The following is a 27,054-nucleotide window of genomic DNA, read 5'->3' as shown; positions in this document are numbered from 1 at the left end:
ACGTTAGTGCTGTTGCCGAGATGAAGGATCGTTGCGTAGATTTGGCTACGCCCAGCAAGGACAGCCGATGGTTACTGATGGAGGAGCGACGGATAGTGTTGCTGTTACACGAAAAGCTGCCGCCCAGGTTCTGCCACCCGAGGATGATTCCTTGCGGATAAAGCCAATCCTTACTGATGGAGCCGACCACGGATAACGTCGGTGCGATCAAGTTCGGCGAGTTTGACCAATATCCATCCAGACACACCAACGTCGTGTACAACAGATTCAGCAATGGTGACGCAACAGTTTTAAGTAGCGAACAACATCAAGATTTTTTTTGCGGGCACGTTGAATCGGCATCGGAGTCGTGCTGAGTAGCGGTGAACTGTACCCTACTTGCATGCGAGCCTTCTACCGATCTCGCTCGTCCTCGTTGTTGCTGGCGAACTCAATCCTAGTGGAACACCGCGCCTTTGACGCCACCTTAGTTCCTATTGTACCTCTACGTGTAGAGGTGGCTGCGAAGGGCTTTCTCATCGTGCTATTGGTGTTGGCCCTGCCGTTGGTTGGCAACCTTCGACCTGCGGTAGAAATCGGTGTCTGTTGCGTGAGCAGATAGTCCAAGGTGACTCCGCGAGCCTGGAGAGCTTCTTCTAAGCGGCCCAGTTGCGTTTGGGCCTCAGCCAAGTCGTGCTCAGCCTTCTCAGCTCGGGCTTCAACAGCGTCGGCCGCGTCTTCGGCAAGTTGTCGCAGCCGAGTCTCCTGCTCTTGCGTCTCTCGAGCTACAACTTGAGCTTGCTCCGCTTCTCGAGCAGCAGCCTCCGCAGCAAGCACCTTCTTCTGCAGCTGCTTCGTGGTGATTTCCAACTTGCTCAGGCGCTGGTTCTCGTGGCGGGACTCGGTCTGGTGGTCGTTGGCGACCTCCCAGAGCTTGCGCTCAAGCTGCTCCAATTTCGCCTGGAGATCGTGCTTGTCTTCCATAAGCTCGGCAATCTGAGCGGCGCTTTCGGCTAGCTTCTGCTTGCCGACCTCCTCCTCACGCAAAAACGCTTGATCACGCTGCTCCAACTTCTTCTGCCACACCTCCGCGACGTCGGCGCGCTTCTCCTTGGCGTGCTCCAACTGCTTCTTCAGCTGTGGTAGCAGCGCCAATTGGCCCTGGAGCGTTTTCGCGCAGCGTGCCAGTTGCTCGTTCTCCTGGAGGGCTCTCTGTGCCTCCTCCCGCTTCTCCTTGAGCATCTTCTGGCACTTCCGCTTGGTCTCGTCGATCACGAGTTTGGTCTTCTTGAGCTCGTCCCGCAGAGCCGCGATCTCCTGCTCTTTCTCCTCCAAGTCTGCAGACGACTGAGCGGTGACTGCGGCTTTCTCAGCCTCGACGTCAGAGACTTGCTGGAGCGTGCTGGCTTCCAACGCAGCATTTCGAGCGGTGAGGGTCTGGATCTGCTGTCTCAGCTTCAGGTCCACGGCCTTGTTGCTGCCTTGCTTTGCAGTCTGGTTGTCTCGGCTGGATCCGGGGGAGCCTTTTCGACCGTAATGAGTCGGCTCCTTCCGAGCGGCTGAACGGAGCTCTTCCTTTTCCTGACGCAGCAAGACGAGCTCCTTCTTCAGCTCGCGCGCTTCTTGCACCGCTCGCTTCATCGTGCTCTCCACGGCCTTGCGCGCCTCGATCTCGGAGCGCAGACGGCATTTCACAAGACGCTGCACCGTTGACAGCAGAAGCCAGGGAATGGCGTTAGGTCATCGCTCAACGTCAACAGTGCAGCCACTTTGGGCACCTGCCATGGACGACGACTCACCTCGATGTCCTCTTCTTGCTGTTTTCTAGCGTTCGCTGACATTTGGCCCCCTCAACTTGCAGTCTGTCCTGGTCGAAGCCACAGCCCTTTGAGCTAAACTGGTTGTGTCACTTGCCCCCCGTGTTCATGGACTTCCACTGCTGAAAATAGTCGACGGCCGATTGAAGTGGAGGGCGGCGATAGCGTTTCGTGCGGATCCGTGCTTCCAAATCCGTCGGTCTCTTCGTTGAGCCTCCCGATCCATGGCGGTGAACGCGCCCATCAAGTCGAGGGAGGAGTTCCAGCTGGGGTCCGACCGCGGACCGCCGCTGGTGTATCTAGACCTGTGTGTGGGCGACCAACCCCCACGGCGTCTGCACATTGAGGTGCGTCTGGCTGGTTGTATGAGTGGAGATCTCGTCTCGACTGGATACTCGCTCATGGGCTCGACTGCTTAGCTCTTCCACGAGGAACTGCCGACCACGACCGACAACTTCCGTCTGCTCTGCACCGGTGCATGTTCCTTTGATCGATGGCGTGCATATGGCTGCTGAGTATCGCACTCCTCCGTCTGGGTCGACTGACTATTATAGTGCGCTGCTCCCTGCAGGCGAGTTGAGGGGCAACGGCAAGGTGAAGGCGCTGTGGTACAAGAACACGCGCTTCCACCGCGTCATCCCTGGCTTCATGATGCAAGGCGGAGACATCACGCACGGTGCGCCCGTCGCCTTGACGGCAGACGCAGGTGGACCCGTAAGTCAGAGCCGCAATAGACTCGAACGTGCCTTCTTCACTGGCGCAGGAAATGGCGCGGGGGGTGCAGCTGCAATGGGGACGACGTTCGAGGACGAGGTCCGTTCTGCGAGGATGTTGCTCTAGGAGTCTGCCATTTGCATTGGCAGAACTGCACCAGTGCATGGCTCTTCCCACTCACTTTCACTCGCACGTTGCCACAGAGCTTCCTCTTCAAGGTTTGGCTGGTTCTGTCGCTGCTGCTCGATTGCCGCCGCGTTCTGACGTCCGCGTGCAGCACCAGGTCGGGGCCGTGGCCATGGCGCACCAGAACTCGAGTAACCGGTCGCAGTTCTTCGTCTGCTTCGGCGCCGTACGTCCACCCACGCCTCGTCTCTTGTGGATAACATGTTGAAGTTGCTCAGAGTGATGGTCTCTCTCTTGCTACAGCCCAGTTGGCTGGACGGGAAGCACGTGGTGCTGGGGCAGGTGCTGCGCGACGACCTGCCGCACTTGGCCGCGTTCGAGGCCGTGGGCTCCGCCTCGGGTCGCCCGCTCAACCCCATCGTGGTCACGGACGCCGGCCAGGTGGGCGGCGCGGGCTTCACGTCGACGCCCATGCTGCGCTCCTGACACAAGAACTATCGGTGGGTTTCGGCCAATCACAGTCTGCCAACTCAAACCACGGCGCTTTTCTTGCGATATCCTTGCTCCAAGGCAAATGCTGGTTAGCAGGTCGTTTAGCGACTCGGCAGCGTTTTGCCTCGAAATGCCGCACCGCCGACTATGATGTAGTAAAGTTTCTCGACAGAACCGGACCCTTTTTTTTATTGCTGCCTCTTTGCGCTTGCCATTCCCCAATTCGCCATGGCCTCGTACGACCGCCCGGAGGACGCCGACTTGCTCATGGACGACTTCCTGTTCCAGGAGAGCGACGCCTTCGCGCTGCCACTGCTGGACTTCGACCCGGACGGCGCGCTGCTGACGCCCACAGAACTGGCCATGGCCCAGACGCAGCTCCCAGACAGCCACAGCGCCAGCTACCAGCCGAGCAGTCCCGTGAGCACGGACGACGGTAGCACAGACGCAGAAGTTTCCACGCCACCGCCGACGTCCGCCCAGCAGCAGGAGCAACAGACGCTGTTGTACCCGTCGGACGCAGCCTCGTCACCTGCGGCGCGAATGTCGCTGCTGGGCTCGTCGGCGTCGATGCACTCGCCCCTGCCCAGCGACCAGAAGCTGCTGGCACCGAGATCGAGCAATAGTCACGACAGCGGCAGCAATAAGAACGGTAACCACGCAGGAACGTCTATGACTTCGGCGGCAAACTCTGGCAGGCCAGTGCAGCCCAGCAAGATGCTCCCGATGCAGACGCCGACGCTATTCCCGAGCACCCTGCCCTACGCCATGCCGGTGGCGTACTTCCCACCGGCGCTCAACGCCACCCAGAAGCGGCCGTGTCCACAGGTTTTTCCGGGTGCGGCGTCACCCGAGGCTGGTCCAGTACCCGCTGCTGCATCCGACAACGACCCGAATGCCAGCAAGTCGAAGCGCGAGATCCGCCAGATGAAGAACCGCGAGAGCGCCAACAAGAGCCGCCTGCGCCGCAAAGCGCAACTGACGACGCTAACGACGGAAGTGACGGAGCTCAAGCAGAAGGAGCAGGAGCTGCAGACCATCATCGCCGGCCTGCGCGCCGAGAACAAGTCGCTGCTCGACCAGAACACGTTCCTGCGCTCGCTGGTGACGAGCTTCAAGCAGGAGCCGTCGTCGTCGCTCAGCAACCACCAGATGGCTGCGTTCGCGTCGTTGCCGCCGCCGATGGAACAGAATTGCCTGGCTCTCAACATGCTGGAGAGCGGTCAAAAGATGGACGTGGACAGTGACGCACAGACTGCAGACGTGGATCTCACAGCGGTGCGGCCAGGCAAGAGGCGTGCAGTCACGTCGACGCTGTCGACGGCGAGTCTGGCTGTGTGTGCTTCTGTGTTCGGGATCACGGTGTTCACCGACTACGACGCCGGTGCAGTCGACTCGGGCAACATCCGTGGCGTTGGACGCGTGCTTCACGAGGCGCCGACGGCGTGCGGTCTGGAAGGTTGCTCGCCCGAAAGTTCGTCGTCGATGGTGGGGCTGGTCGTGACGGCGGTGAGGTCGTGGTGGCAGTTCGTGTCGTCGTCCGAGCTGGTGTTCGGCGTGCTGTTGAACGTGCTGTCATTTATCGCGATTGTGGCGGTGTATCAGCTGTGGCAAACGCACTCGGCGGGTGCGTGGTCATGGAAGTTCCCCGTGCTGTCAACGTCGGGATGTCGTGGTGTGCGCCACCAGGCAAAGTCGTCTGCGAGTGGTAGTGCAACCAGGGACGAGAAGGAACGGAATGCAGCAGGGCGGGATGTCCGAGTGCGTGAGAAGCCGGACATTCGAGGAAACTAAAGGTGCCGTGCTGTAGAATGTCTATCAGTCTAGTCGACATGTAGCGTATCTGCGTAATTTATTCTCGAGAGGTCTATTGCAAATCGAAGTACATCTTCAGGTCTGCCTAATGCTTCCGAAGTTGTAGCAGACCGCTACATCTTCTCAGCCCTCAAGTAGTGGTTCATTCATTACGCAGACACTTCAATGCACACAGCGTCTTCGAGAAATTAATTACTAGTACCAGTAGTAGTCGGACAATCGGTATCCGTCGTCTTGCGCTCTAATGTCCGCGCAAGAAGGGCCAACGCACGCGTCATGGCTTCACGCTCACTCGTACGGGAGGACTTCGTCTGCATACTTAACACGGCGCGCATCTCCGACTCTTTACTATCAGGCTCCAGCTCGATGAAGGCCGCCTCAGGGTAAATACCGCGAATCACCTCTTCTACCTCTTGCACCTCCTTTTCTACGAGACGCGTCACATCCTCCGCATACCAGGAAAGAATAAGCGGTAGATCGTTCTCCAAATCTTTTGTCTCTAAAAACACTGGCTTGTACCTATCAAGCAAAACGTAGCATCATCAGTGCCAAAGCTACACACAGGGCAACCATATCACGACGCGTACATTCGCAGTAGCTTCGCCGCCAGGTATGTTCCGTCAAAATCGACTTCAGCCTGAGGCAACACCACAATTCACATGAGTGAGAACGACAACCCCACAGAACAAAAAGGAGGGATCTTCTCCAAGGTGCCTTCGTACCTTGTAGCTAAACGTCGATGGCCCGACCCACTGTGACTGGACAGCGTACACGTTGTCAATAGACGGACGCGCCAGCAGCAACTCGCGAATACCCTTCTCAATTTCGGGCTCCACCGATTGACCCAATAGAAACTTCTGGTTCAACCGGATGAGTGACACAGCAACACCGCCCAGAAGGAGACCGATAGAAATACTTGCGAGACTATCCCACAACGGGTTGCCTGTGATGTGAGTGGCTCCGATGCCGCATCCAGCCATGATAACACCCGTGCACGCCGACATGTCCTCGAGTAGCACCGCCATCATGAACGGGTCCTTCGTACGCTTCACGTGCTGGTAGAACGACATGTTCTTGGGTTTGGAGGCCAACAGCTCCTGCACCGACCGCTTCAACACCCAGCCGTCGATACTGAAGGAGGCCGCGAGAACACACCAGATCTCCCACGACAGGACAAGCTCTTTGGGCGGGTCCAGGATCGACTGGATCCCGTGGAAAACAGTGACGCCGGAGCCCAACCAGAAGATGCCGAGCGCCGAGATGAGCGACCAAAAGTACGCGGCTCGTCCGTATCCGTACTGATGCTTCTTATCCGGCACGCCCGACGCCTGCTTCAAGCCCAAGATGAGGATAGCCTGGTTGCCAGTGTCGACGAGCGAGTGGATGGCCTCCGAGAGCATGGCATTGGAGCCAGTCTTGAGCCACGCCAGCACCTTGAGCGTCGTGATGGCCGTGTTGCCCGCCATGGCTCGGAACACCACGTCGCGCGACGTGGAGCGGTACACTTTGCCTGGGAAGTAGGCTTTGTTGATGTCTGTGCGCGGCTTGGGCATCGGGTACGTGGGTTCCACGATCTTGGTCAGGAACGGCTCGTCTTCCTCCTCCTTGCCGTCTTTCTCTTCCTTTTTCTTATCGGCCGCGTCTTTCTCATCAGGAGCGCCCGTCGCCAGCCACCGGAACGAAGGCGGGCGCGTCAGCAAGAGCGACTCGTAGCTCCGCGTGGGCGGCAGCGCCATCGGCAGGGGCGCGCGGCGGCGCAGAGGCGCGAATGACAAGCCGCGCAGACTCTGCGGCTGTCGCAGCGACGGTCGCACCGCACTCAGAGCGCGAAGAGACCCCAGCATGGCTGCAGGCAGCAAAGCTCGAATGGTGATGGGTGCAATACTAGCAACTCGACCCCAGATTGCCCTGATGTGCCGCACACTATGTACATTACTGTAATGCTCCGTCTAAATACGTATCAGGCCATGTGCTGATGCCACAACAGAGCCAGCCACGATGCGACCAAGAGCGAGCGGCGCCATGACGCGACTAGCGGATTACTTCGTGGAGGTCGTCGCGGAGCCGTCGGGTAACCCGCACTGAGAGCTTTGAGTTCCCGGTTGTGTGTGTCACTGACTGCCAGGTCTGTCGTCCACGCACCGCAGACGCATCGCTGCAGCAGCAGAGCGAGGACTTTGAGCGGAAAATCGTGACGCAGATCCCTTCGAGCGACCACGAGGACTTTCCTCTGCCCGACGGGGTCCCGTACGTAAGTGGCCAGTGCAGATCATCGTTGGATACTGGCTGGCTCTCGATACTGATGAAGTGAGTGCTGCTGCCCAGTTCTGCATCCCGGAGAGCGAGGCGTTCTTTAATCCGTCAGTGTACGAGCGCAAACCCACGTTCTTCTCCTTTATCCTGACGGGGGGAGATGGTGTGCATGCCTATGGATTCGCCTTGCACTTCTTCGAGGAGTATACTGCTGCTGGTGGGTCTGAGCAGTGGCGAACAGTCTGCACCGGGGAGTCTCACGCTCGTGATATTGTTCCTGCAGCGTCGGACTGGAGACCTCGGGTGCTGTGTTTGATCTCACATCACCCCTTCTTCTCACTATTTAAAGAGATTGTCAGGTATTGTGATTGATATCTTGGGGAACGTATTGTATTTGATGAAAAGATAGGGGGTTGCGCTAACGAATGACTTGTTGGTTGGTAGCTGGACGTATCGAAGCCGCTACTTGAAGACGGAGGATTCACTTGTGCAAACGAAAATCGCGTGTGCGTCTGAGGACTGCAGCTGGTTTCTTTCGCCACGGCATGCAGGGCCCGTATCACTGCCGCAGGAGCCGCAGAATTTCAGCAGAGGGCCCATTGACCGAATCCGAGCATCTGCTCCTGGGTGGCAAGACAATCATCACAGCAAGGTTCGAGAGCAGCACTATCGGATCCTCCCGCAGCTTCTTCGAAAAGCAGGGCGACCTCTGCCAGGGCGAGCGCTGAGTATCCGGATGTACGGACGAGACTTTTTTCGCTACCATGTGCAGCGAGGGAAGGCGGTGCATCTAGATGACTACTGTTTTCAGATGCTCTTTCAGTGTTTGAGTCTGAAGAATGTTATTTACATCATCAACTGTCTGCTTCTGGAGCAGCGTGTCTTGGTCCACTCGAGTGTAAGGACATGCAGCTATTTCATTTCTGCTTGGACCCTGCACTAAACTGTGGCTGTACGCTTTGCGCGTGGTTGTGGGGTTTAGCACCAAGGTCTCCTTACGCCGATTTGCGAGGCGCTCTGCGCACTACTCTTCCCATTCAGCTGGAGACATGTTTTCATCCCATTTCTACCTGTGAAGCTCATTGAATATTTGCAAGTACGTGCTGAGGTTGCTCAGTTCATACTCTGATCTGTGCAATTGTTTCTGAGCTCACTAACCATTTCATCTTTTCTTCTCCCTCTTAGGCTCCAGTGCCATACTTCATTGGTATTCAGACGAGTTCATTAGCTACTCGCGTGGGCTCTGAAATGTTTGCGTCGTGCGTGGTTGTGCACTTGGACAAGGATAAGGTTGTATCTCCTATCTTTTCGCAAGGCGATGATTACCCTGTGGACCTCGTCTTACCTCGACTACCTTCTAAGGAGGTGACCGCCCTCCTTTCATCACTTGAGGACGTCGTTCCAAGCCCCGTTGGTCACACAGCCAATACCCGGAATGGAATGGATCCAACCTCGGAATCGCCACAACAAGAATCAAACACTGTTAACGAGATCGAACTTACGTTTGGCGAGGGACCGGTACGTATGTTGCTTTTCATTCTCCAGATGTCGTATCAATATGAATCACTAACGGGATGTTTGTCGCTTATCTTCCTTAAGCTTGGGATCACTTTCGAGTCTACTCATCTTCGTCTTCTAGCGGCCAGCAACTTCGATCCCGGTCGGCAACTGGGCGGATCAGCCGTCGTGAAGGCACTGCCCAGGCTCCCTAATGGTCTTGCTGGGCCAGCGGAGCGATCAGGACTGATTTTCGCTGGGAGTTATTTGATTGGTATCAATGGTCAGTCCACGTTGGACTTGACTTTTGACGAGACCATCGACTATTTGCGCCATGCAAACCGCCCGATCCGCCTGCGCTTTTTGAATGCAACGCTACCGTACGAAAACGCCTGTCATTTTGCTCAGCGCCTACAAGCTCTGTCCCTTGTATCGGCACTGCAAACCGTTCACGAGAACCAGTTTTTGCCGTGGGTGGATACGCTGCGTGGTGCTTTTGCCGCTATGTTTGCGAGCATATTCCATGACTATCAACGGCACATTGACGTATACCGCAGTGAGGCAGATCCTCTTGATACATCGGGCAGACATCATACACTTCCAACGCCCGAACAGTACGGCCGGTTGCGACGCCGTTCATCAGCACTAGCGTTCCGCGTGCAGTTTGACTACGACTCGTTCTGCAGTGAGGTGCCGGCCTACCAGAGATTCCTGCACGAGTTTACGCGGACGCAGTGTTTTGCAGACTTCATCAACGAAAGCGTCATGGGGACTTCTTCGACCCACCCGCGTGATACGTCCACTCTGTTGGATCTTTTCCAGGAGTGTATACATCTCATTCGCGAGGCGAGCTCTGGTCGGGCAGCCGTGATGCTTCTTTTTGAGCGGGACAGATCACCAGTGGAGTCAACGGTACTTGATCTGCCCATGGTTCCAACAAAAGCTGGCGAGGTGGGCGTGATGTCAGGAGGCTTTAATGGTTCTTCGGACGATACAGACTACTCTGGCAAAGCCGAATTCAGGTCCAGTTTCGAGGATACGAGTGCTGGTTCCGCTGCTGAGGTGGGGTTGATCGAATCTCCATATTCATCTTCGTCTTCTTCGCCTCTGGACGGGAAAGTAAACCCACTTGATGATACGAAGCACTCCCCCGAACACGATCCTGTACACGCCAAGAAAAACGTCCCTGAAGATGATTCGTAGCTGTTGAAAAGCTTGTCGGCCTATTTATTGACTACTGCAGCTGGAGTGAGGTATTATAATAGCACTTCAACGCAACTTTTTTTTATTGTTGGCAAAATAAATACTACGTTCATGAATCACGGACGGAACTAAAGCACAGCGGATCTCATTTCGGCACGAAGCTACTCGTCCCTGGTTGCACTACCACTCGCAGACGACTTTGCCTGGTGGCGCACACCACGACATCCCGACGTTGACAGCACGGGGAACTTCCATGACCACGCACCCGCCGAGTGCGTTTGCCACAGCTGATACACCGCCACAATCGCGATAAATGACAGCACGTTCAACAGCACGCCGAACACCAGCTCGGACGACGACGCGAACTGCCACCACGACCTCACCGCCGTCACGACCAGCCCCACCATCGACGACGAACTTTCGGGCGAGCAACCTTCCAGACCGCACGCCGTCGGCGCCTCGTGAAGCACGCGTCCAACGCCACGGATGTTGCCCGAGTCGACTGCACCGGCGTCGTAGTCGGTGAACACCGTGATCCCGAACACAGAAGCACACACAGCCAGACTCGCCGTCGACAGCGTCGACGTGACTGCACGCCTCTTGCCTGGCCGCACCGCTGTGAGATCCACGTCTGCAGTCTGTGCGTCACTGTCCACGTCCATCTTTTGACCGCTCTCCAGCATGTTGAGAGCCAGGCAATTCTGTTCCATCGGCGGCGGCAACGACGCGAACGCAGCCATCTGGTGGTTGCTGAGCGACGACGACGGCTCCTGCTTGAAGCTCGTCACCAGCGAGCGCAGGAACGTGTTCTGGTCGAGCAGCGACTTGTTCTCGGCGCGCAGGCCGGCGATGATGGTCTGCAGCTCCTGCTCCTTCTGCTTGAGCTCCGTCACTTCCGTCGTTAGCGTCGTCAGTTGCGCTTTGCGGCGCAGGCGGCTCTTGTTGGCGCTCTCGCGGTTCTTCATCTGGCGGATCTCGCGCTTCGACTTGCTGGCATTCGGGTCGTTGTCGGATGCAGCAGCGGGTACTGGACCAGCCTCGGGTGACGCCGCACCCGGAAAAACCTGTGGACACGGCCGCTTCTGGGTGGCGTTGAGCGCCGGTGGGAAGTACGCCACCGGCATGGCGTAGGGCAGGGTGCTCGGGAATAGCGTCGGCGTCTGCATCGGGAGCATCTTGCTGGGCTGCACTGGCCTGCCAGAGTTTGCCGCCGAAGTCATAGACGTTCCTGCGTGGTTACCGTTCTTATTGCTGCCGCTGTCGTGACTATTGCTCGATCTCGGTGCCAGCAGCTTCTGGTCGCTGGGCAGGGGCGAGTGCATCGACGCCGACGAGCCCAGCAGCGACATTCGCGCCGCAGGTGACGAGGCTGCGTCCGACGGGTACAACAGCGTCTGTTGCTCCTGCTGCTGGGCGGACGTCGGCGGTGGCGTGGAAACTTCTGCGTCTGTGCTACCGTCGTCCGTGCTCACGGGACTGCTCGGCTGGTAGCTAGCGCTGTGGCTGTCTGGGAGCTGCGTCTGGGCCATGGCCAGTTCTGTGGGCGTCAGCAGCGCGCCGTCCGGGTCGAAGTCCAGCAGTGGCAGCGCGAAGGCGTCGCTCTCCTGGAACAGGAAGTCGTCCATGAGCAAGTCGGCGTCCTCCGGGCGGTCGTACGAGGCCATGGCGAATTGGGGAATGGCAAGCGCAAAGAGGCAGCAATAAAAAAAAAGGGTCCGGTTCTGTCGAGAAACTTTACTACATCATAGTCGGCGGTGCGGCATTTCGAGGCAAAACGCTGCCGAGTCGCTAAACGACCTGCTAACCAGCATTTGCCTTGGAGCAAGGATATCGCAAGAAAAGCGCCGTGGTTTGAGTTGGCAGACTGTGATTGGCCGAAACCCACCGATAGTTCTTGTGTCAGGAGCGCAGCATGGGCGTCGACGTGAAGCCCGCGCCGCCCACCTGGCCGGCGTCCGTGACCACGATGGGGTTGAGCGGGCGACCCGAGGCGGAGCCCACGGCCTCGAACGCGGCCAAGTGCGGCAGGTCGTCGCGCAGCACCTGTCCCAGCACCACGTGCTTCCCGTCCAGCCAACTGGGCTGTAACAAGAGACCATCACTCTGAGCAACTTCAACATGTTATCCACAAGAGACGAGGCGTGGGTGGACGTACGGCGCCGAAGCAGACGAAGAACTGCGACCGGTTACTCGAGTTCTGGTGCGCCATGGCCACGGCCCCGACCTGGTGCTGCACGCGGACGTCAGAACGCGGCGGCAATCGAGCAGCAGCGACAGAACCAGCCAAACCTTGAAGAGGAAGCTCTGTGGCAACGTGCGAGTGAAAGTGAGTGGGAAGAGCCATGCACTGGTGCAGTTCTGCCAATGCAAATGGCAGACTCCTAGAGCAACATCCTCGCAGAACGGACCTCGTCCTCGAACGTCGTCCCCATTGCAGCTGCACCCCCCGCGCCATTTCCTGCGCCAGTGAAGAAGGCACGTTCGAGTCAATTGCGGCTCTGACTTACGGGTCCACCTGCGTCTGCCGTCAAGGCGACGGGCGCACCGTGCGTGATGTCTCCGCCTTGCATCATGAAGCCAGGGATGACGCGGTGGAAGCGCGTGTTCTTGTACCACAGCGCCTTCACCTTGCCGTTGCCCCTCAACTCGCCTGCAGGGAGCAGCGCACTATAATAGTCAGTCGACCCAGACGGAGGAGTGCGATACTCAGCAGCCATATGCACGCCATCGATCAAAGGAACATGCACCGGTGCAGAGCAGACGGAAGTTGTCGGTCGTGGTCGGCAGTTCCTCGTGGAAGAGCTAAGCAGTCGAGCCCATGAGCGAGTATCCAGTCGAGACGAGATCTCCACTCATACAACCAGCCAGACGCACCTCAATGTGCAGACGCCGTGGGGGTTGGTCGCCCACACACAGGTCTAGATACACCAGCGGCGGTCCGCGGTCGGACCCCAGCTGGAACTCCTCCCTCGACTTGATGGGCGCGTTCACCGCCATGGATCGGGAGGCTCAACGAAGAGACCGACGGATTTGGAAGCACGGATCCGCACGAAACGCTATCGCCGCCCTCCACTTCAATCGGCCGTCGACTATTTTCAGCAGTGGAAGTCCATGAACACGGGGGGCAAGTGACACAACCAGTTTAGCTCAAAGGGCTGTGGCTTCGACCAGGACAGACTGCAAGTTGAGGGGGCCAAATGTCAGCGAACGCTAGAAAACAGCAAGAAGAGGACATCGAGGTGAGTCGTCGTCCATGGCAGGTGCCCAAAGTGGCTGCACTGTTGACGTTGAGCGATGACCTAACGCCATTCCCTGGCTTCTGCTGTCAACGGTGCAGCGTCTTGTGAAATGCCGTCTGCGCTCCGAGATCGAGGCGCGCAAGGCCGTGGAGAGCACGATGAAGCGAGCGGTGCAAGAAGCGCGCGAGCTGAAGAAGGAGCTCGTCTTGCTGCGTCAGGAAAAGGAAGAGCTCCGTTCAGCCGCTCGGAAGGAGCCGACTCATTACGGTCGAAAAGGCTCCCCCGGATCCAGCCGAGACAACCAGACTTCAAAGCAAGGCAGCAACAAGGCCGTGGACCTGAAGCTGAGACAGCAGATCCAGACCCTCACCGCTCGAAATGCTGCGTTGGAAGCCAGCACGCTCCAGCAAGTCTCTGACGTCGAGGCTGAGAAAGCCGCAGTCACCGCTCAGTCGTCTGCAGACTTGGAGGAGAAAGAGCAGGAGATCGCGGCTCTGCGGGACGAGCTCAAGAAGACCAAACTCGTGATCGACGAGACCAAGCGGAAGTGCCAGAAGATGCTCAAGGAGAAGCGGGAGGAGGCACAGAGAGCCCTCCAGGAGAACGAGCAACTGGCACGCTGCGCGAAAACGCTCCAGGGCCAATTGGTGCTGCTACCACAGCTGAAGAAGCAGTTGGAGCACGCCAAGGAGAAGCGCGCCGACGTCGCGGAGGTGTGGCAGAAGAAGTTGGAGCAGCGTGATCAAGCGTTTTTGCGTGAGGAGGAGGTCGGCAAGCAGAAGCTAGCCGAAAGCGCCGCTCAGATTGCCGAGCTTATGGAAGACAAGCACGATCTCCAGGCGAAATTGGAGCAGCTTGAGCGCAAGCTCTGGGAGGTCGCCAACGACCACCAGACCGAGTCCCGCCACGAGAGCCAGCGCCTGAGCAAGTTGGAAATCACCACGAAGCAGCTGCAGGAGAAGGTGCTTGCTGCGGAGGCTGCTGCTCGAGAAGCGGAGCAAGCTCAAGTTGTAGCTCGAGAGACGCAAGAGCAGGAGGCTCGGCTGCGACAACTTGCCGAAGACGCGGCCGACGCTGTTGAAGCCCGAGCTGAGAAGGCTGAGCACGACTTGGCTGAGGCCCAAACGCAACTGGGCCGCTTAGAAGAAGCTCTCCAGGCTCGCGGAGTCACCTTGGACTATCTGCTCACGCAGCAGACACCGATTTCTACCGCAGGTCGAAGGTTGCCAACCAACGGCATGAACAGAGCCAGCAGTACGACCAGAAAGCCCTTGTCAAGCACCTCAAGGGACCCAGCGAGAAGCAGAGCTACAGTAAAAGTGCGTGCCCCGGATGGGGACGCAAAGGCCCCGAGCAGGACGAAGGTGGGGCGGAGCACCAACAACGAAGAAGAGTAAACCTCGGACGAGATAAAAGCGTGAAACAAATAGCAGCAACATCGCATTGTGATCGGCCGTTGCTGCGAACATACACAAACTTGTTGAGGGCAAATACCTGAGTGTAACCTGGGTTTTGTCTAGAACCACCAACTCCTCCTGTCAAGACTGCAACAGATCTTACATCGCGGCGTAGTCCGTCTCGAGAGCGCGGCCACCAGTAGCTGTGAGCTCAGCGAAGAGGTTCTCCTCCCGCTGGCGAGCAATGGATCGCTGCCGGACGAGCACCGCCCCCACAACAATGATCACGAAGACGATGCAGGCAATAACGATCCCAGCGATGGCTCCTCCACCTAAGGCAGCGTCACCAGAAGAAGCGCCACCAGTAGAAATCCCAGTAACTATCGTGTTGCCAGATCCTGTATCCGTCCCAGTCGTTGTTGAGTCGGTCGTACCAGGGTTGGCGTACGTGTCCCCCGCAGACACACTCGTGGGAGGCGCCGTCGTAGTTTTGTCGGTTGTCGCTCCTGTTGATGAATTCGTTCCGGTCATCGTCGCCGGTTTTGTCGTCTTGGATGTCTTTGTTTCCGTCGGGTACGTTGTCGATGTTTCTCCATCGGTTGTTGACGCTGCTGGTGTGGGCGTCGGCTCATCGTAGGACTTCGTCGGAGCAGGGGTTGATTCACCTGGCTCAGTTGGGGCGGGTGTCAACTTCGTCGGAGCAGGGGTTGATTCACCTGGCTCGGTTGGGGCGGGTGTCAACTTCGTCGGAGCAGGGGTCGATTCAAGTGGCTCGGTTGGGGCGGGTGTTGACTCATCGTTGAGCTTTGGCGGAGCGGGTGTTGACTCTCCTGGTTTTGTTGGAGCGGGTGTCGACTCGTCATTGGGATTCGTCGGGTCTGTTGGAGTTGGTGTGGGCTCGCTTGGTCCTGGGGTCGGTTTGTCCGGCTCCGTCGGGTGCGGAGTAGGCTCGTACGGCTCCGGCGTTGCATCTTCATTCGGCTTCTCTGTTCTTGGAATCTCTGTCGGTGCTTCCGTCTCAGGTATTGGGGTCTCCGTAGAATTGTTTTCGCATTCATAGTACTGCCCGTACTCACCAATAACCTTCATGCAGTGGACGAACTCTGGTTTGTGGGGCTTCTTTGGCCTCTTGGTTGGACTCCTAGTGGAGGAGTCACTCGACTCGTTTTCCTTCACTTCTTCCCACGGCTTATAGTCCTCGGTCACATTCGGGAGATGACTCTCAAAGTCATCATTGTTGTAGGGGTAAACAGGAGCAAGTGTTGGTGGTTCAGTCGGAACATCACAAGGATGGCAATCGTCTTGGTCCCATCGCACATCGACAACGGTTGTCTGCACTTCACTATCTTCGATTGCCGGTTGCCCACTGGGTTGTTGACCAGATTGCTCACTCGGACTTTCACTCGGCTGTTCAGGCTGACCTCCGGCAGATTGCTCAGTCGCTTGCTTACTCGACGTTTCGCTTGGTTGCACATTCGGTTGGTCACTCGGACTCGGCTGCTCAGTTGCTGGCACACTCGGTTGCTCACTTGGTTGTTCACTCGGTTGATCGTCCGCCGTCCGTCCCTCTGATTGCAAGTCTCTCGAGAACAACGAGTGGTGTTCATTCCACGGGACGGTATTGTCTAAAAGCTTACCATTCCCTCGCGATTTCGTAGATGTGGTGTCTGATCGTTCGACGTACGCGGTAGCCTCCGTACGATGAGGCTTAACCTTCGTTTTCTCCGTAGCATCGTAGTCGCCCAACTGAGGCCTACCGTTGTTCCAGGGAACAACAGGTCCCATGGCAGCATCGTACACCGGATCATTTTCCTCTGCCTTGTCATGACGGTCGACTCCAGGCGTCTCCGTATTGGAATAGCCACGGGTCTCGAACGCTTGGCTCCGCCCATCAACAATGGAATATGACGGAGAGCTTGCCCTGCTGCCGTATGAAGAATCTGTTTTCCCTTTGTGAGCAGAGCCAGCTGCTTCATCGGATCGAGTTTGCGTGTTCTCGCCATGTAGGGAGCTCGCGTCTGGGCTGTACGGAGAATTTGACTTCTGGGCATGCCCAAACCGTCGGGTTTTATCGTCTGTCGCGGTCGCCTTGGGGTCAAGCAGATTCCCATCCAGCACCGAGTCGCTCTCTTCGGTCGTACTTCTCTTTTCAGCATTCGCGGAATCACCATCCGTTCTCCCAACACCGTGTTCACCACCGTCACCGATTTCGTCAGTTTTGTACCTAGACACTGCTGCACTCGAGCGGCTGGGTGACTCAGCCCAAGCGACGTCAACATCGTGGACTCCATCACCAATGACGGAGCGTGGTGCCGTCCGTGAACTCTCGCCCGACAAACTGTGTTGCTTGTTATTCGGGCTAGACGTAGCATCGTAAGAAGCCGTAGCCTTGTCATCTGATGGAGAGCGCGTTTCCTTGCTGTACGTGGAGCTTGCCTGCTCCTTGGACAGAGCGTTTACGCCTTCATTTCCTGCCTTTTCATTGCCCACAGAGGTCGTCGCTGGTTCTTGACGTAGCAATAGAGACGCTACTCGATCCTTGCTTCGTTTCTCATCTCCATCGTTCGGAGAGCTTGTCGCGTGGCCGTCCGGAGTGCTGGTCTTTTCACTGTATGCAGGAGGTGAAGCAGACGCTTTGGGGAGACCGACTTCGTGGCTGAACGTTTGCCACACAGCCCAATTGTCGCGTGCTGGCAGTGCTGGGCTGGAGTCATCTTTCTTTTCCCTCGGAAGGCCAACCGCCAGTACTTCACCACCATGCTTTTCTCCGCCCGTGGGAAAGTACGACACTGCGCTCCCCGTCTCCCTTGTCGGCACATTTGTCGCTTCATGGTACGGTGGCAGCGCCTTCTCATCGTGCAACATACTAGTTGACGGGGAGCCAGTCTGCGGCTCTCTGCTGTACGGCTTGTTGTTGGACGGAGCCTTCGTTTCCGGACTGTACGCAGAGGTTGTCTTCTGGGTGCGGGCAGGCAGTCCGACGATGTCGTCAAGTGGGTTCTGCAACGCGGCACCCTTGTCGCTATTCCGTCCCCCAGACAGCCCCGATTCGTGTTGCTGTAACTCGTCCCTCTTACCGGCAGCCTTCTCGTTCTCGCCAACCGTCACGCTTGCACCATTCCCTTGCTCCTCAGGCTTTGGCGAAGGTGACTTTGTGCTGGAATAGCGAAGATCTCCAAGAGCTTCCCAAGGCAGAATCACAGCCGTCACCGCCCTGTGCTCCGCGCCAGTAGTGCTATCAACTGACCTGGGAGCAGAAGTTGCCGTGTCTCCGTACGGAGCATTCGCCTTCTCCGGGTTGGTACGAGTTGCAGCCGTCGAAGCGCCTCGAAGCTGGCTGGTCTTGTCTCCGTCGTCCGACAGCCCTGGTTTCGTCCCCGCCTTCCTCTCAAAGGGGTCCGCGAGGTAGTTGTCAGCAGCGGAGGCCCTCGAGACCAGCAGCAGCAACGCCACCGTCGCCCAAAGGAACCGCCTCATGTCGAGCCTCTGCTCAAGACGCCAAACGCTTCTCGGTAGTTGACCGCTTCCTTCTGGCAAGATCCGCAGAACGCAGAATGACAAGCTGCGAGATCCCACCAGACAAGCAAGGCAAGATACACTTTGACACGCAAACGGACGGCGCCTGAGCGCCGGATCTTTGCGCAAAGGTCGCAGTCGCACAAGTCGCATGCCACACAATATTGTGTAGCGTATGCCTGTCACCCAGGCTAGTGGCACTGCGGTCACGTACCCGCAGGCCTGTTTCGCACGGCGTCAGGCCTTTGTCTGCGCGCCGACACAATAGCTCGAGTCCGTAGTGGACGTGGTAGCCAGGTATCCACGCTTGATCTCTTCGGTGACATCGTCGTCGGCGACTCGACGGCGTTGGGCTTGAATTCGTCTGCGGTAGGATTTGTGCTGCTATACATCAAGGCACCTAGCTATCTAGGACTATACCAGTTTGCTCAGAAACAATGGACTAAGGTATTGGTGTCATCAGTGTCTCTTGTTGTTGGAGATCGTGAGAGAGATAGTCGAAGTCGTAAGCATCTATCCAAACGTGGGTATGGTATCAATGCCGTACTGCTCACATCGGGCAACTCTATGGACGCGGACGCTTCAGAAGCACAGCTTCGTGTCTCGCAGCCGGAGCTTGCGCTTTGGTCGCCTTGGTGGCGGCCTTTTCAGCGTCGACTTTACGCTTCCGTTCCTCTACTGCCGCGGGGATAATGAGCGGCGGCGCAGTCGAAAGCTTCTCCTCAAATTTGCTCGCAAACTCGGCGTGGAAGGCGGCAAAGCTGTCCGTGTCAATGGCCGTTCGAATCTCGCGGAAGAAACGATAATAGTGCTGGAGGTTGTGCAGGTACAACAAGATATCACCAAGCATCTCACGGACATTCAGCAGGTGGTGGATGTACGCCCGAGTGTACTTTTGACAGGCAAAGCAGTCACAACCGGCCACCAGTGGGCCGAAGTCCGTCGCATATCGACTCTCACGCAGGTGCAGGACTCCGCCAGAGCGTTCGCGCTCAGCGTTGCGTTCACTTGCACTGATCCCGTCCTCGTCGTCGCTGGTCCAGAAGACTAGTGCTGAACCCGCCTTGGTGACGGAGGCAGGATATGGCGACACAAAGGCGTCAATACCACGATTGACAGCGTCCAGCACGTCGAGCGGGTGGCCAATCCCAGTGACGACGCGCGGGAGCGATGCCGGTGACAGCTCATCCACGACAGCGTCAATGAGTTGCAGACGCTCTGCTCGATCAGTGCACGAGCCCAACCCACTGAGCAGTACGGCCTGGATGTCGCGCTTGCAAGTCTCTGCGGCGCTCATCTGCCGCAGCGTTTGGTCATTTCCACCCACGACCACTCCGCACATGGGCGTACCCGACGAGTTGAGTGCCTGGCAAGCGTCCAGCCATTCCAACGAGGTCTGGACCGCGGCTCGATGCCGGTTCCGCCCCTTCTCACTCGAGATTTCGTCGGCGAGCGGCACAACGAGCTGCGGCTGCAGCAACTCGGTCGCTTGCATGAACTCCTCAATCGAAACTGCGCGCCGTCCGCCACTCGTCTCGATCATGAAACCCGTCGCCCGGGAGCTTGGCGGGTTCTACAAGATGCACCAGAGAATATTAGCTCTCACCCTTCCACTGGCAATTGCAAAATACAGCAGCACGCACAGATTCACTGATGTAGTCCCTGGCCGAGAGCACGAGCGCGTAGTCAGCGACATTCAGAAGCTCTCGGAAGGGCCGCGTGTGTGTCGCCAGCTGAACCAAACTCGAGCTGTATCCAGCCCACTCGTCAGTGTGAAGTGGAACCCACACAGCAAACCCAACGAGCAACGCACATGTCGGCAAAGTCCACCACCTGCGCCGTCAGGTCCTGCACTCTGCTGCAATTGTCTGCGCACCATCAGTGAACACCTCGCCCAGCAGTCTCAAAAACGTCCCACCTGGAGTCAAGTGGGGCACGTTGCCCGCGATGCTCGGCGGCAGGTAGCACGGCGTCTGCGTCCGGCTGAAGAGCCTCGTCACGCGGGACAGCGTCGACTTGGCCAGCATGTCGCCCTCCAGCGGCTTGGTCATTTCAGAATTCCTTTTAAGTACGATTGAAGCAGTTCTATTCGGCCGATGGCGTCTGCTGGAGCTCTTCGCCGCCACGGGTGCGAGGCGCCTCTGCACCCGTCGCAGATTGCGGTGCGTTCTGTGCAGTGCTTGCCTCAGTCTGTGCTGCGTTGCAGCTCACTTGGTGGCGCGTAGGTGGTGGCGATTGGGCTGCTGTCGGCGGTGGATTTCTACGGCTTCAGCGTCAAGGAGCTGCCGGAGCTCATGCGACGCACTGTCGTGCCGCTTTTCAGCGTGCAGTTGGCGACCACAGTCTTGTTATTCGTCATCGTGCGTTGCACTAGCGTTAGTTTTGTGGTGCTGCTCTGTTAAACTCATTGGCGTTTTGACAGATTTCACGCTTCGATCCGGGACAGCCGAGAGATCAAGCGACGCACCCAGCCGAGGATGCTGCGTCGGCTGATGAGACTCAAGTGGTGGTGCCCAGCACAGCAGCCGTTGCGATGGCACCGCAGACCAAGACGAGGCCTGCTCTGCTGTCGTCGCATCCGGTCGTCGCGACGTGTCAGGATTGCGGTCGCTTGGCTCTCACCCCCGATACGAGGCACTGCGGCAGATGCAACAAGTGCATCCCGGGCTACGACCACCACTGCGTCTACCTCAACACGTGCATCGGCTCACGCAACTACCCGCTCTTTGTCGGGTTGTTGTCGTGCTCGACCCTGTTGTTGTTCACGCAGCAGATCGTGACGGGGTTCGCCATCTCGCGTCTGCTTGCTTCGGGACAAGGAGACGGCAGCAACACGCGAGCTGTGGTGCTGTGCGTACTTTCGATTCTGCCTCTGCTCGAGTTCTTCTTCCTCGTGGTGCTTGGCTCTTTCCACCTCTACATCGCGTTCCGCGGGCTGACAACGTACGAGTGGCTTTATCAGTGGCTGGGACGGAGGCATCCCGACCACGCTGACATCTCTTTGCACGCAGCAAGCGCAACAGAAGAAAGCCGCACACCTCTCTGAGATGGCCAGAAGACACCTAGAACTGTAGACGAACGCCATCCATTGACTACTTAACTGTTCGAGACGACATTACCTCAAAAACTGAACTCGTTTCAAAATTGCATCCGTGTCGCGGGACACTTGCATGGCAGCGAAGTCCCCACGGTTCACAGCGACAGCAACAGTGGCGCGATTGGTACCTTCCTCAGCCACCAAGTTTACGAGCAGGAGGTCGTCGCCAGGAGACCACATTTCTGCTGGCGAGGCGCCTTTCAAGAAAGCTTCAGCCATCTCGACGTCCCCACTGCAGTAATACAGGGCGTGGACCACTGTCGGCATGTCGTGCTGCGTTTTGAGCTGGAGCTGGCAGATGAGTTTCTCCGTTTCCTCATCTGTTGCTTGCTCCACTTGTATTATCCTGGACTGCCGTCGCTCCCCACTATCCTCGCCGCCTCCTTCTCCCGTGGGGGCCTCCACGCCACTCGGATTGGAACTCGCGGATTGTGAGCTACGAGCTTGAGCTGCCGAAGGAGGCTCGAAGTACCTTTGCAACATTCGCCTCTTGCTTGGGTCTCTACTCAGACCAGCCCACACACTGCAGAAGAAAATGCCATTAACGCTACTCTTGCTGCCAACACTCTCGGCATCGCTGTCCTCCATTTCCGAGTGCGATGGGCTCGCTTCCTGGCTGTGTGAAGCGCTACTGCTTGGCGTACGCCGTTTCCGGTTTTGATGCCTCTTCCCCGTGCGTCGATTACCTTCTGTTAAGGAGTTCGCTGGACTTGCTGAGGCGGTCGGGGTAGATTGGGTGACTGGAGCTTCTGAAGTCGCGGGGGTAGCTGGGGTAGCAGAAACTATTGGAGTAGTCGGAGTGGCAGTCAATGTCTGCGATACACTTGCAGGAGGCGAAGACGTCAAGGCTTCATCGAAGGCTGGACCTTCACTGAGTTGGAGTCTCTGCGAGATCCTGAGCGGGGATGTCGGCTTCCGCGACCTCGTCCTCTTGTCCCTCACACCAAATTTCTCCTCTTCCACCTCCTTCAGTCGAGTCTCCACTGTGCTAAACTCTCGAGTCGCTGGTTCGTGATTCGTAGCAGAGCTCGCAGTTCGTCTCGAAGACGATAATTGCGTCAAAGTGGTTGACTCAGGGGGAGTGGCCCGTGCTCGAGCCGGCGGGTCCTCTACCTCCATCTCTTCCTCCTCCTCCCCCAGCTCCAGCAACCTGGCTCGTATCATCGCCTACAACCCACCACCAGCACAACCGTTAGTTAGTCGATTTTGACCTCCACGGCCAAGACTTTACCGCGGCCTTGGCCATGATGATCCGCTGCTCCATGGGAGTCTTGCGCTGCAGCTGCTTCCTGAAATGCTCGTGCATGCTCTGCGCTGGGTGAAGTGTCACATTCTCCTCCTCCGCCCGCCTCCATGCACTCTCCGGGACCGAGTCCATGGACTTCCAGTCACGCCGCTTTGCGAAGTGAAGCATCCTGGCGTCCTCCTCGAGCGTGTACTTCATCCTACCACGTCGCTTGGAGCCGCTTTCGCTCTGCTCCGTCGTGAAGATGCCCCCTGAGTACTTGGCCGGGTCCTGCAGCGCCCGGGAGGCCACCGAGTCCTTGATGAACTCGGTGGAGATCCACTCGGGGTGACGTGCGTCCAGTCGCTCGCAGTCCACGATCTGCATGGCGCCCGCGGGGGTCGCAGACACCTCACCACCATTCTGCTCGACCAACTGCTTCAGCTCCGCCTTGGCCTCGACCGACAGCGTGCGCGTGAGGTAGAAGCGCAGCTCCCGGAAGAGCAGCGACGCCATTTTCGCGCGCGATTCAAAACGTAGGGTTCTCTAGGGTTTTTGTAGGGTTTTACTTAATCCCCCATTCACCGATGTCAGAGGGTACGACAAGTCCGAAATTCAGAGGCGACACGTTGATGTCGGCTATTGTGTGAAGGAAATCCACAAGTGTAGGAAGTATAATGCACTTGCGAGGGGAGTTGCTGGCCTTGCTGCCGAGTCCAGACATGGTCTGTCCGTGCAGCTCTCTCAAGTCTAACCTAAAGCTCTGCCCTACCAGTCATATTGTATACCACCTACGCAATTGCCTCCCAGATCAAAACGCATTGCTGACCGCACGCATTGTTCTCATGAACCCAGCTTCAGCAACCAATTCGAAGGTGTTCCCGAAGGTGTTGTTGTTAGTACGCCCCGAGGTTTCGTTGCCAGCGCTTCACTACCCCAGCAAGTTCTCACTTTTCCTTTAGCTCTGTCAAACGGACTCGTTCCGTCTCCAAGCCCAAGCGCTATGTCGGCCAAGGGTGCGCCAGGAAAACGTAAGCGCAAGCGGCAACCCTTTGAAGACGCGGAAACCGACGCAATCGGCGCTGAAGTCGCTTGTACGGACACGGAGGATGAGGATGAGGATGACCTTGAAGAGGATGGCGTAGATCTTGATACGGACGCCAAATCAGGAACGACACGTCCCGGCAAGAGGCCCGACGTCGCCGAGCGCATGAAGGACAACAAGAACCACAGCTTCGTAACTGTGAAGATGTCGGTAGGTTCCTTCTTGACAATCGAGGGGAAGCTGTTGCTGTCGTTTGAAAGCATCCTCATGGACTTGAACATTGGATTTCTAGATGCCTACGCGCTGCTGAACATCCACATGCTACGGTTGTGTGGCAATGGACTCCCCATTTCTCGATTTGAGCAGAAGTTTGTTCGCCAGTGCTTGACAGCCGTGATGATTGAGGTGAAGCGACCTGGGTCAAATTGCCGATGATGGGAAGACATCGCGTCTGCACTGATTGGACTAGAAGGGTTGGGGTTGGTGCCGGATATATCCGGATAGCCCAGCACCTGACTTGGTACCTCAACGATGGTACAGGTAATTTTATTTGCCTGGTACTGCCCTTTCGGTACAGTCGATCATCCGGACACTTGCGATCACCCAGACATCTGCGATCATCTGGGCATCCGCGATCATCTGGACTCACCGGATCAGATCGACATGGTGGTACAGTTGGATCGGATGGATGCTGGGTACAACGTTACTGTCATTCCGATACGAGGTCAAGATATACAGATGGAAGTTCAAGTGTGATGTGCAATCGGTGGGCACGCAAGCGGGATGGGGATAGGGAGAGAGATCTTTAGGACTTTTACCTTTGCTTAAATAGATCCTGATTTGCCTTGCAAGACACAAGTGACGTCCACACATCCCGGGGAAGGAACTACATTGGCCTACCCGAAGAAGGACTCACCCAGTCAACCAAGGACACGACGCGAACCTGGATAGCTTGGCCAGGGGGCGATCGTATAGTCTCATCTCAACTCAAGACCCCGCCAGAGGAGGCGGCAAGCAACGGAAAGGGCTATAACAGCACACCCAAAGGGCACCCCCCACGTGATCGACTTACCCCAAGACCCGATCACCAACCACCGACGACCGCGTGAAGGATACCCGCGTGGCCGTCAACCCCCCCCCCCCCCCCCCCATTCCCCGGAAGGAGCAGTCCAGCTCCAAAAGTTCTGCCTTGGTCACACCCTTGACGTCCTTCAAGTGAACACCGGAAGAGCGTAACCCGCCCCGCCGTCGGGTACACAAGGTGACTACAAGGTTTTCTGATCACGCCTGATCAACGGAGTACCCCCTCCGATAGCCGGCAGTCCGGGCGTACCGCTGGTGAACTTGGGTCGCATCATCCATTTTTGCGATCCCGCTACGCCACATGATTAACGACGGTAACGTGCGCATTGATCCCGAACTTTAGCGATCATTGGAGTTTTACAACTCATTGAGATACCCTACAGATCATCGCGGACGTCGTACTGGCATCAAGTGCGGATGGCAACAGTGCGCAGCTCAGGAGATGATGCGGGCCATCCAGAATGCACTCGAAATGGATTTTCTTCGGCGCTTCAACATGGCGCTGCGGACTCAATACGGTGTAGACAGAAGCACAGCTCACACACTGGTGGCACGCGTTATTACTCCAGAGTTCGAGCGGACTCCACCCGGGGTTGCTAATCATCAGCGTCTCGACAACATAGTTAACATGTGACGTGGAGAAGTCCCTCGGCATCGGAGCGGGCTGGTCGACTACACGGCCTACCGACTGGTGCCTCTGACGTCTTGATTCCTGCAAATAATCGAGGGGCATAACGACAGAGTTGAGCAACGAGTTGCTGCAGCTCGAATGGCACGGGCGTCTGACTTTGAAGTTAGACTGATCCAGGCTGAAGTTATGAACACGTTCACTGTTCTTCCAACGAAGCAAGTTGGCATTAGTCATCTTACGATGGACTCGATTGGGCTCCGGGAACGTTTAATCCGAAATGACATTGCTGTTCCTCCATACGGGTCGAAGTGGAATGAGGTGAGATACGTTTACTGAAGGCGGTTCGTTCGCATTGGCAAGGTGGAGACTACAGACTCTGGGGCATCGCAGGTTTGCGCGAGAGATCTCGACGGACGGCAAGTCGGTAAGTGTCAAAGTTCGCAAGCCAAAACGTGAAATTACAAGGCCCATTGCAAATGATCTCCAAGCTGCCGAGTTTGACTCCAGATGGGGGCTGGATTCAGGTAAATGCAACCTGTTGGTCGCCACAAACCAGGACGACGAAACGGTTGTGTGCTCTGGCAAAGAGTATCATGAAGATGCCTACGTTACCAAGAGCATCCAGAAGCATTTGAGATGGATATGAGATCGTCCAGATATTGGATCTGTCTTTGAGAGCATGCCGACGAAGCAGAGCATATTGCTAGACCGGTGGCGTGATTACGTCACATTTATGACGCAGCACCTGCATCTGCTAGTGACCTTCATGCAGCAGAAACCATACCGTCGCAATCGACTTCTCAAGAGCTTCTTTAAGAAGAAAAAGCTACGTGAGCTCTGCCGGAAACTTGTGCGTCCCGGAGAGTGAGTTGTTGTTGGGTTTGGCAACTGGAGTAACCATGATCCCAATGGAGTGATCAAAGAGCAGCCGTCAACACCCGTGAAACAGTTAGCGCTGAAGTTGTCGAAGACGCCGAACTGTACCGTCGTTTTTATTGATGAGTTTCGGACCAGTAAAGTGCGCTTCGATTGCCAACGAGGGCTGTCCAAGCCATTTCCGTTTCGAAAGGCCGCTTCCCACGTACGCGCAGTCCACGAGAGAAGAACCACGTACCCTTTTACAGTGTACTCCATTGCAGAAACAATGGTTGTTCTGGTATGACCGTGAACAGGGACGTGAAAGGTTTGAATAATATGCTACGCCTGTGTGACGGGGCACACAGCACCTTGCACAGAGGAAGTGCTAGAGAGCGTAAGCTCTCGGTGAACAACAAGTTCACGGTTCCCGGTCTAAGGGAACCGACTTCGACTTAGACGGTAGGTTTAAAGACTGAATATATTTTATAGGTGGGCCAAGCTGGATCCTTACAAACTCTAAGTCAACTATAGTAACAGCTAAACAAATGCCCAATGGTTGGCTTACCGCCAACCGGTACCACGTACCATGGGCACAAAAGAGAGACATCCCGTCACTCTTTATGTAACATGGGTACACGTCGGTGTACCCCGTTACATCCTCCCCCACTTATCGGAGAATCACACCTTATTCTCCAATCAGAAGGGAGAGAATTGGAACTCCCAAATTGGGAATTCCCGGGCGCAGCCACAGCACGGCTGGCGCGCCCTCTCGACAGTCACACAGTGACTTGTGTCCGTGGCGGGTACTGCGAGGTGCTTCCTTGCACAAAGGACGATGTCGGCCGCGAAGCCAACGTCCTTAACAACTCGTGTTGCGGTGCTAGCAAGCGCACAGCGCTTCGGCACGGGATGCTACTGCATCCAAACTTGCGGTGATTCTCGTTGACCACCTGCAGTTCACTTGGGAGGAACCGTGGGCCCTCCCTGACACTTCGTGTGTCTTGTGTCTCCCGTGTGGGTTGACACCATCCCGGGTATCACATAGCCCAAGAGTGGAGGGAGCTCGC

The 27,054-nt window shown here is 56.9% G+C and overlaps 13 protein-coding genes across 13 annotated transcripts; 6 read left to right on the top strand and 7 right to left on the bottom strand.

Annotated features, from left to right (window-relative positions):
* Positions 1-393: 393 nt before the first annotated feature.
* On the bottom strand, positions 394-1,820 carry KRP23_3218 (uncharacterized protein; the record flags this gene model as incomplete). Its single annotated transcript, XM_067888038.1, has 2 exons — positions 394-1,680; positions 1,779-1,820. The coding sequence occupies 2 exons, from the start codon at positions 1,818-1,820 to the stop codon at positions 394-396; spliced, it is 1,329 nt and encodes a 442-aa protein (XP_067747317.1).
* A 200-nt stretch (positions 1,821-2,020) lies between these two features.
* KRP23_3217 (Peptidyl-prolyl cis-trans isomerase CYP18-3) lies at positions 2,021-3,122 on the top strand (the record flags this gene model as incomplete). Its single annotated transcript, XM_067888037.1, has 7 exons — positions 2,021-2,143; positions 2,216-2,270; positions 2,368-2,472; positions 2,560-2,609; positions 2,714-2,728; positions 2,788-2,862; positions 2,940-3,122. 7 exons carry the CDS (start codon positions 2,021-2,023, stop codon positions 3,120-3,122), a joined length of 606 nt encoding a protein of 201 aa, XP_067747316.1.
* A 234-nt stretch (positions 3,123-3,356) lies between these two features.
* KRP23_3216 (uncharacterized protein) lies at positions 3,357-4,922 on the top strand (the record flags this gene model as incomplete). The annotated part of the gene is made up of 1 exon (XM_067888036.1): positions 3,357-4,922. The coding sequence occupies one exon, from the start codon at positions 3,357-3,359 to the stop codon at positions 4,920-4,922; it is 1,566 nt and encodes a 521-aa protein (XP_067747315.1).
* Positions 4,923-5,131: 209 nt separating this feature from the next.
* KRP23_3215 (Zinc transporter 9) lies at positions 5,132-6,787 on the bottom strand (the record flags this gene model as incomplete). The annotated part of the gene is made up of 3 exons (XM_067888035.1): positions 5,132-5,462; positions 5,531-5,580; positions 5,666-6,787. 3 exons carry the CDS (start codon positions 6,785-6,787, stop codon positions 5,132-5,134), a joined length of 1,503 nt encoding a protein of 500 aa, XP_067747314.1.
* Positions 6,788-6,941: 154 nt separating this feature from the next.
* Positions 6,942-9,896, top strand: KRP23_3214 (DENN domain-containing protein 4B; the record flags this gene model as incomplete). The annotated part of the gene is made up of 8 exons (XM_067888034.1): positions 6,942-7,014; positions 7,091-7,194; positions 7,269-7,413; positions 7,480-7,555; positions 7,641-8,094; positions 8,179-8,292; positions 8,382-8,714; positions 8,796-9,896. 8 exons carry the CDS (start codon positions 6,942-6,944, stop codon positions 9,894-9,896), a joined length of 2,400 nt encoding a protein of 799 aa, XP_067747313.1.
* Positions 9,897-10,057: 161 nt separating this feature from the next.
* Positions 10,058-11,560, bottom strand: KRP23_3213 (uncharacterized protein; the record flags this gene model as incomplete). Its single annotated transcript, XM_067888032.1, has 1 exon — positions 10,058-11,560. One exon carries the CDS (start codon positions 11,558-11,560, stop codon positions 10,058-10,060), a length of 1,503 nt encoding a protein of 500 aa, XP_067747312.1.
* A 235-nt stretch (positions 11,561-11,795) lies between these two features.
* KRP23_3212 (Peptidyl-prolyl cis-trans isomerase CYP18-3) lies at positions 11,796-12,893 on the bottom strand (the record flags this gene model as incomplete). The annotated part of the gene is made up of 7 exons (XM_067888031.1): positions 11,796-11,978; positions 12,052-12,126; positions 12,186-12,200; positions 12,305-12,354; positions 12,442-12,546; positions 12,644-12,698; positions 12,771-12,893. 7 exons carry the CDS (start codon positions 12,891-12,893, stop codon positions 11,796-11,798), a joined length of 606 nt encoding a protein of 201 aa, XP_067747311.1.
* A 200-nt stretch (positions 12,894-13,093) lies between these two features.
* On the top strand, positions 13,094-14,532 carry KRP23_3211 (uncharacterized protein; the record flags this gene model as incomplete). Its single annotated transcript, XM_067888030.1, has 2 exons — positions 13,094-13,135; positions 13,234-14,532. 2 exons carry the CDS (start codon positions 13,094-13,096, stop codon positions 14,530-14,532), a joined length of 1,341 nt encoding a protein of 446 aa, XP_067747310.1.
* Positions 14,533-14,691: 159 nt separating this feature from the next.
* On the bottom strand, positions 14,692-18,009 carry KRP23_3210 (uncharacterized protein; the record flags this gene model as incomplete). Its single annotated transcript, XM_067888029.1, has 2 exons — positions 14,692-15,197; positions 15,249-18,009. 2 exons carry the CDS (start codon positions 18,007-18,009, stop codon positions 14,692-14,694), a joined length of 3,267 nt encoding a protein of 1,088 aa, XP_067747309.1.
* A 604-nt stretch (positions 18,010-18,613) lies between these two features.
* On the bottom strand, positions 18,614-20,099 carry KRP23_3209 (Queuine tRNA-ribosyltransferase accessory subunit 2; the record flags this gene model as incomplete). Its single annotated transcript, XM_067888028.1, has 4 exons — positions 18,614-19,621; positions 19,692-19,797; positions 19,862-19,916; positions 19,967-20,099. 4 exons carry the CDS (start codon positions 20,097-20,099, stop codon positions 18,614-18,616), a joined length of 1,302 nt encoding a protein of 433 aa, XP_067747308.1.
* A 45-nt stretch (positions 20,100-20,144) lies between these two features.
* Positions 20,145-21,094, top strand: KRP23_3208 (Protein S-acyltransferase 21; the record flags this gene model as incomplete). The annotated part of the gene is made up of 3 exons (XM_067888027.1): positions 20,145-20,210; positions 20,274-20,408; positions 20,471-21,094. The coding sequence occupies 3 exons, from the start codon at positions 20,145-20,147 to the stop codon at positions 21,092-21,094; spliced, it is 825 nt and encodes a 274-aa protein (XP_067747307.1).
* A 69-nt stretch (positions 21,095-21,163) lies between these two features.
* Positions 21,164-22,886, bottom strand: KRP23_3207 (Telomeric repeat-binding factor 2-interacting protein 1; the record flags this gene model as incomplete). Its single annotated transcript, XM_067888026.1, has 2 exons — positions 21,164-22,312; positions 22,377-22,886. The coding sequence occupies 2 exons, from the start codon at positions 22,884-22,886 to the stop codon at positions 21,164-21,166; spliced, it is 1,659 nt and encodes a 552-aa protein (XP_067747306.1).
* Positions 22,887-23,373: 487 nt separating this feature from the next.
* On the top strand, positions 23,374-23,850 carry KRP23_3206 (uncharacterized protein; the record flags this gene model as incomplete). Its single annotated transcript, XM_067888025.1, has 1 exon — positions 23,374-23,850. The coding sequence occupies one exon, from the start codon at positions 23,374-23,376 to the stop codon at positions 23,848-23,850; it is 477 nt and encodes a 158-aa protein (XP_067747305.1).
* Positions 23,851-27,054: the final 3,204 nt, after the last annotated feature.

This window comes from Phytophthora ramorum, assembly GCF_020800215.1.
Source record: "Phytophthora ramorum isolate Pr-102 chromosome Unknown Phyram_PR-102_s0003, whole genome shotgun sequence".
In the NCBI taxonomy this organism is placed as follows: Eukaryota; Oomycota; class Peronosporomycetes; order Peronosporales; family Peronosporaceae; genus Phytophthora; species Phytophthora ramorum.
Note: the sequence above shows the minus strand (reverse complement) of the source record. Positions and strands in the feature narration are given on the sequence as shown.